We start from the raw sequence: 6,816 nt of genomic DNA, 5'->3' as shown, positions 1-6,816 counted from the left end.
TATATATATATATATATATATATATATATATATATATATATATATATCCCCCTTTATTTTGATCAGATACAAACATTTATTTTGAATAAAATCTTACATTCTTTGTTATGGTATTTTCTTTATATATCATCTATAAAAATTCTTGATCCTATACCACAAATTGTTTTGTAGAAAATGCAGCACAAATACAGAAATTACACATTTACAAATCTTGAGGACGTTAACACACTCAATGCAGACAGATTCGTTCAAGGGCTCGGGACAAAATTGTAGTTTTCGTTAGCTTTTGGGTGCCTATCTAGAAGTTTTCTACCACCCCACAGATACACCGAGAGAGAACCAATTCATTTCAAAAGAAAATAGGCAAATTTACTTTATCTTGAATCACGAAAACCCACATCTATCTCTGATCAGTCAACATCATATTTACAGAGCTTGGCAGCTAAACCCAGTAGGCTTTATTTGATGCTGTGACAGATTTGTCTCTATTTACTAAGCAACTCAAAGCTCACATAAACTTAGTTTAGCCAGAGACACTTACATCAAAGGATTTATCGCAACAAATAAAAGATTTTGGCAGAAAAAGGGCCTTGTGCTTGGGGTGCTCAAAGTAGCCTCAACAATTCTATGGGAAGCACATTAATACTCCCTTAAATATAAAAGAACAGAGCCCAGCACATGCATATTTATGATATATGTGATGTACATAACGCAGAACAAGGGAAGAGCTGCCATCACCACATCTAGTCATAAGAAACTAGAATAGGTCAAGGTTGGAGGTAAGAATAAACATAACAAGTAGCAGCGTTTGTCGTACAGACTCCTTGTTGACTCATCTTCCTGGTGATTTTTAAAGTCAAATGACACTAATCAACTTTATTTGCCTGTCTTAACTAGTTACTCGATTTGTGTTGGATAAACTTATAAAGTCACTTTTTAATCTTTTCTTTTTTTTAAACACCAACTTAGACCTACGACAATTATGGAAAATGTACCAATGCACTGGCACTAGGTTAGTCTGTTCTTAAAACATTGTCTCTTTGGTATAATTGTGTCTCTGTCCCATTTGGATGAGAAAATTAAATGTATTCCGTCTTTCAAAGACAATATCTTAGTCATTACAAAACAGTTTAACATAAATGAGTCAATGCAAAAATGGCAGATGCGGTGAGATGAAGAGGACACAGCCAGCAAAGTAGAATTAATTCACAGAGGTTTGCGGATGAGAAGAATCCAGTGTTGCTTTATTTCTTTTCACTAGATGGCCTCTACAAGACCAGTTTTTTTTTTTTTTTTTAAGAAATGCAAATGCGACATCACACCAAGAAAAACAATGTCACATTCTCATAAAGCGCTCTTGGCATGAACAAACAGCAACATTGACAATAAATAAAATGTTGGCGAACAAAATAAAACTTTGTGAACAAAAAAATACTCAGGATTGCATATAAAACAAGACAAAAAATAGACAAAATGTACTTGGCACAAATTAAATAAATTTAAGTAATTTTCAGATTGAGTGAACCTACTCTATGTCCATTGCTTTGTGAATCTGATTGTCCTTCACAGTTAGCGTTGAGTATGTGCATGTACTGTACAAAATATAGACACAGATGGCTGATGAAACTAAAATAGACTAATTCCAACAAATTGCCAGAACTCAATATCTTACTTTGTCAGTACCTTGACCTTCATAGTCACAGTCCCGGGTGAACCTTTGCTGCATATGTTTGCATGAAACAAAACTGCAGGTACATGTGCAAGAAACCATTGTCACAATGCTAAGCCAATATGTATGCACATAGTGGAGGACAAGTATTCAATAAGTTACCAGTGATGTCTGATTTGAGTTCAGTACAGGTGCTTGGCATGTGTTAAATTTAAATGAAGGAAATGAAGAGAATAAAAGACACTTTGGTATTTTGTGGATCATAGTGTTGAACTATGCATTCATTTAACACATTTCCAGATCCACTCTTGTTCTAAATTGATTTGTTTGGACATGATTATAGTGATGCCAGGACACTCATCACACACAAATATTGTGTCAAAAGGTTATACTCATATAATTGATCTTAAATCATTTTTGACCCGTGATTGCAGTCCAGTGGGATCTGCCTTGTGATGATGACCAACTGAGAGGTACATAAATAAAAAGGTGTTTTTAAAATAGGATAACAACAATGCAAAGTAACAGAACACTTTTACAAAAAGCCACATGACCTATTTTTTAAACAGGATGACTCCTCTCTCTCAGAAAGCGAGTCTTCTATTATAGACTTATAGACTAAATCCTTCTTTCTTTGTGCTCTGTCTGTCGGTCTCCGTCTGTCTCAGCAGGGCATATGCAGTGCAACACTAACATCTCCAATCTTGACTTCCCAAAGCAAAGGAAAAATGACGTAATGTATTCTACACCCATATAAAAATAAATCAATCGCAAACATGGAAAGATACATCTCATATATACAATAAACTCCTATATAAAATAGCTTTTATGTACATATAGACAACAGACAACAATACAATAATTGAGCTGTACAATGTACACCTGAACAGTTAAGACAGGCGAGAGGTACTGAAGTGTATGGCTTGATTGGGAAAAATTCAAAAATATTTACAGACATCAACTTTACATCCTTTACATGTTTTCAACTTCCCTGGAATGAAGAGGTCTCTGGAGAGCCCCACGCCTCACTTTCATTTCCATTCCCTTAGGTAAGGCTACCTTTGAAGAATTGGTCCGCAGAACCTATTCAGCCTCATAATATTTTGCAGTCAAATGCACTCTCAGCTCTCCTTTGGTGACATGTGATCGGAGCAGGAGGCATGAGTCCTAAAACCATTTATGAAGCTGTCTGTCACATGGATCCATTAAAAAGAGATTAGTTGAACTATTGAACTTTGTGAAGACCCAGACTTTCTTCTATTCCTCTTGAAAGGATCAACCAGTTATGGACATCCCCTTCACTTCCACAAAGGTTAGATGCCAATAGACTCCAGTGTGTAACCTCAGACAGCCCTGCTTCGGTGCTGACGTTTAGTCCATGGGTCCTTGAGGCATACCCAAGGTGCACTTTGTATCTTCCCAGGCTGGAGGGTCTTGTAGGTAAAGTCATGGACTTTTATCCTTCCTCCAAAGGAGTCCTTCAGTAGTGTCCTCATGGAGGTTCAGCACAAGATGGAAACCCCTTCCGTTGTGACCAATTGACCAGCGGTGGGGTCATACGTCCCAGCCAGGTAGTAGAGGTTTGGGGAGGTACTGTTCGGCTTCTGATTGCGAGTCAGACACTCATACTCCTCCCTGCTCACCACCTGGCACTTATGAGAGATTGTCTGGACGTCATTCTCATCCTCATGACACGACTGGTAAAGGGCATGCTGGATAGGGAAAATACAGGGTAAGTTGCATCATTATATTTAAAAACCAAGAAAGAAAGAATATTGTCATTTAAAACTGCCATTATGCTACAAATGACTAACAGTCCCCATAAAATCGGAACCTCCATCACTGCTCACCTTCCCATCTCGATGCCTCTTGCCAAGCTTGGTCTCTTCAGGGTGGTAGAACCACTTGACTTTGACCACCATACTGGAGGTCCAGGATTCCCAGAGGTTCTCAATTTGACCTACGTATGGGAGGTTAGGACGTCCAGCTGAAAGGAACACAGCACAATCTCCCACTTTCACTGTGTCTCTGCCTCGCACGATGGCCTTATAAAAAAGCTTCCTGGCCTTGCCTTTCAGACCTCGCCGCTGTGGAAAACCAAACACTTTTATCAATCTTGTTTGAAAAATTATGATTATTATTACCTCTCTTGACCTCCAGCTTAGTATTCTAAGCACTGATATTATGAAAGAAAATGACATCTTTGCTACATTGATGCAGTAGAAACTAGTTTATTCTCACCTGTGTGGGGTTTCCTGACCACCTCCACATTTGTCGTCCTGCCATGAATGCAGACATCTTAGGCCTTGGAATAAATGAGGTGTCATCTGGAAGCATCCTAGGTTTCTTCACAAAATCCTTCGATGATTTAGAGGGGGAGCTGGTGCATTCTTTCCTCTTCAGGGACTTGCTGTTGGAGATCTGGTCAGGGGAGTCTCCTTTGGCATTGGAAACAGCCAGAGCTTTGGCCACAAAGGAGTGCTGGTGTGGCCTTGAAGACGTGGAAGGTTCAGAAGGTTGCAGGAGGCCCCGGTGGGAAGACATACAACTTTGAAGCATCAATGTAGAACTGTCCTCGTCCTCTGAGCTGTAAGAGGAATCATTATCCGAGGAGCACAAGCTGGAACTGGAGATAGACCCTGAAGAGGAGGAGCTTGAAGAACCAGAAGACGATGATGAGACCGAGAGACGAGACAGGAATCGGCCAGCCGTCCCTAGTCCTCCTGAGCCTGCAGCCAGTGCAGCCGTCCTCCTCTCTTCCTCGTCATCATCCAGATCAGAGTAGGAGCTGTGACACTCTCTGTGGGCGCTGAAGCCCAAGTCGCCATATTCATCCAGACGCAGAGAATAGGAGGGCTTTCTTTGGGGTGTGGTTCCTTTCCGGAGAAGTTCTACCCTTGAGGCACCGCCATTTTTGTTGTCTTTAACCAGCAAGACTGGGTGAGAGTAAGTCTCTGTCCTGGGCATGCCACTCACACTGGAAGAGCCACCTCGCAACAGCAGAGCCTTGCCGTTCTTTGTCTTAGGGGAGGTCACTCCTTCATGATCTAACTTGACTAAAAACTCTTGTCCAGACTTCCTGCTTCTTGGCACAACAAGCTCATCTTGTCTGCGCCTCTGGCCATATGGCCCACTTCTGGGGACCAGAGATAAACCTTGATTTGGCCCTTTGGACTGAGTACAGAAGGAGGAGTAGCCATTTGCAATGCTGCTGAAGGAGTCCACCTCAAAGGAGCTGCTGCTGAAAAGGCCTTTGGCAGGGGTGGAGGCCAGTGGCTGGGTCCTAGCCAAGGGGAAAAGGTCATCTTCCGTCCCTCTTAAGGCTTTCCTGGGTGCCCCATTGAGCTCAAACAAGTTGTCGGACGACCTCTTCCTGGTGTTACCCAACGAAGGCCAACCCAGAAAAGGTGAAGGATTTTTATTGGCATTCTCAGCCTGCTGTTGCTGCTGCTTTTGTTTTTTCCCAGAGCCCTTTGGTCTCCCTAGAATGAACAAAATATATGTCATGCTATTTTAGCAATACAATGTAAATTATGAAGCATGTCTCATTTGCACATACTGTGCACTGACCAGTTTATTCGATACACCTTCAAGTCCTGTTGTCGTAAAAGTTAATGTTGACATTGTGTCAAAGATGTGTTGATTCAACTGTGTGGTGATTTTTTTTGTCCGCCAACCCCCCATTTATATGGACGGTGTAGACGCAATATTAGAAATGTCTCAATATCATACATATGTCCAAAACAACACCATCAATAACTAAACATAGTCACAGAAATCACCACATTTGAAATAAACATCTCTTTGAGTTTGAACAAAAATTGAACATTATAAACTTAACATAATATAATAATATATGCAAGGCTATTGTACTGGTTTGCACAACTGAGCAGTGTGTATTTTTTATAAAATGACACGAGACATTTGGAATATTTCCATTTGATGTAGTGATGCAGCAATAAAAACATTTTTATTTCAATACTTTGCTCAAGGTAAGCGGTAGTTTTAGGGGTTTGTTGTGTGTGATACTGTTACACTTGAAACAAATCTAAACTTTACAGCCTCTAGGTAATTCAGAGGTGAAATTAGGTTTCAGAGGTTAATTGTTACCTGGTCTTCTTTTGTGAACAGGTGGAGTTTGGCTGTGAGTTAAAGTATTGATAATGTTGTATCTGTCATAAGGCCGGTCACTGAGAGGGGCCTGCTCCAGACTATAACTTCTCTTAACCTTGGCCTCGCTGGGCATCAGCAGGGCAGGAGATGACTCCACACCTAAGGACAAGGGGCAGATGATTATTAGCATTAACTTACAGGTAGACAAAACTGTGCAACATGAAAGGGAAAATTCCCAGTTACAAAGAGAGGAGACACCCACAGTGAATCTGGTATCCTGGAGGCAGCAGGCGGATGTTTGGGAGAGAAATCTTCCCCCTGTCTCCATCATCAAACTCTATCATCACTCCTCCTTGCTTCCCTTCATCAGATGAACCACCTCCAAGAGACAAAAATGCAATTCCTTAGGTGAGCAGGAATATTAGCAAATGCAAAAAAAAAAAAAATAGTACTTAGATATGACTAAATATCTAGATTAACATAGAGAGGGTAAAACAGGAAAAAGCTGCTGTCTCACCTTTGCGAACGTAGCCTGGGTATAAGCAGCGCGAGCGTTCGCTCCAGTAAGCACACACCCTGGTTCCTTCACTGAGCATAGTCTCCGACTCTGGCCGTACGTCCAGGACCTGAAGGCCAGACCAAAACATAATTAAGATTCATTACAGACTGCGCACACACACACACACACACACATACATAAAAACAGTGTGATAGCCATAGAGCATTGTGCATGGGCAGTCACTGTGCCACATTTCCAAGCGGCACTTATCTCATGCCAATGTGCCAGTCAGGGCTGAAAAGAACGGAAGCCATGATGCAGTAAATCCTGACTTGCTGAGTAATACTAAAGAGGGCCTGAATAGAGGGCTTGTGATTGCAGGTTGCCAGATCCTCCCTCCAACAATGCAGGCAGCCCCAGCATCCGCCACTCACTGGGGGCTCTTTCAGGTTGCTTTCATTTACTGTTGCCATGGCGAGGGACCCTTTGACTGATGAGGTGTGGATGTGTGCATGGGGGGGGGGGGGGGGGGGGG

At 41.6% G+C, this 6,816-nt stretch overlaps 1 protein-coding gene across 9 annotated transcripts in view; it reads right to left on the bottom strand.

Moving 5' to 3' along the window:
- Window positions 1–2,469: 2,469 nt before the first annotated feature.
- The window catches only part of bahcc1a (BAH domain and coiled-coil containing 1a), a 59,438-nt gene continuing 55,091 nt past the window's right edge, over window positions 2,470–6,816 (bottom strand). For all 9 annotated transcript variants that reach the window (XM_031867615.1, XM_031867620.1, XM_031867619.1 and 6 more), the window contains 6 exons: window positions 6,300–6,408; window positions 6,045–6,161; window positions 5,780–5,941; window positions 3,911–5,151; window positions 3,520–3,756; window positions 2,470–3,381 (listed from right to left, as the gene is read on the bottom strand). In XM_031867615.1, coding sequence (XP_031723475.1) covers window positions 3,172–3,381; window positions 3,520–3,756; window positions 3,911–5,151; window positions 5,780–5,941; window positions 6,045–6,161; window positions 6,300–6,408 — 2,076 coding nt within the window. In that variant the 3' untranslated portion in view covers window positions 2,470–3,171. The remainder of the gene's footprint in view (window positions 3,382–3,519; window positions 3,757–3,910; window positions 5,152–5,779; window positions 5,942–6,044; window positions 6,162–6,299; window positions 6,409–6,816) is intronic.

This window comes from Anarrhichthys ocellatus, unplaced genomic scaffold (genome assembly GCF_004355925.1).
Source record: "Anarrhichthys ocellatus isolate YVR2014 unplaced genomic scaffold, GSC_Weel_1.0 scaffold40, whole genome shotgun sequence".
Taxonomy (NCBI): domain Eukaryota; kingdom Metazoa; phylum Chordata; class Actinopteri; order Perciformes; family Anarhichadidae; genus Anarrhichthys; species Anarrhichthys ocellatus.
This window is presented reverse-complemented; position numbering and strand designations above follow the sequence as displayed.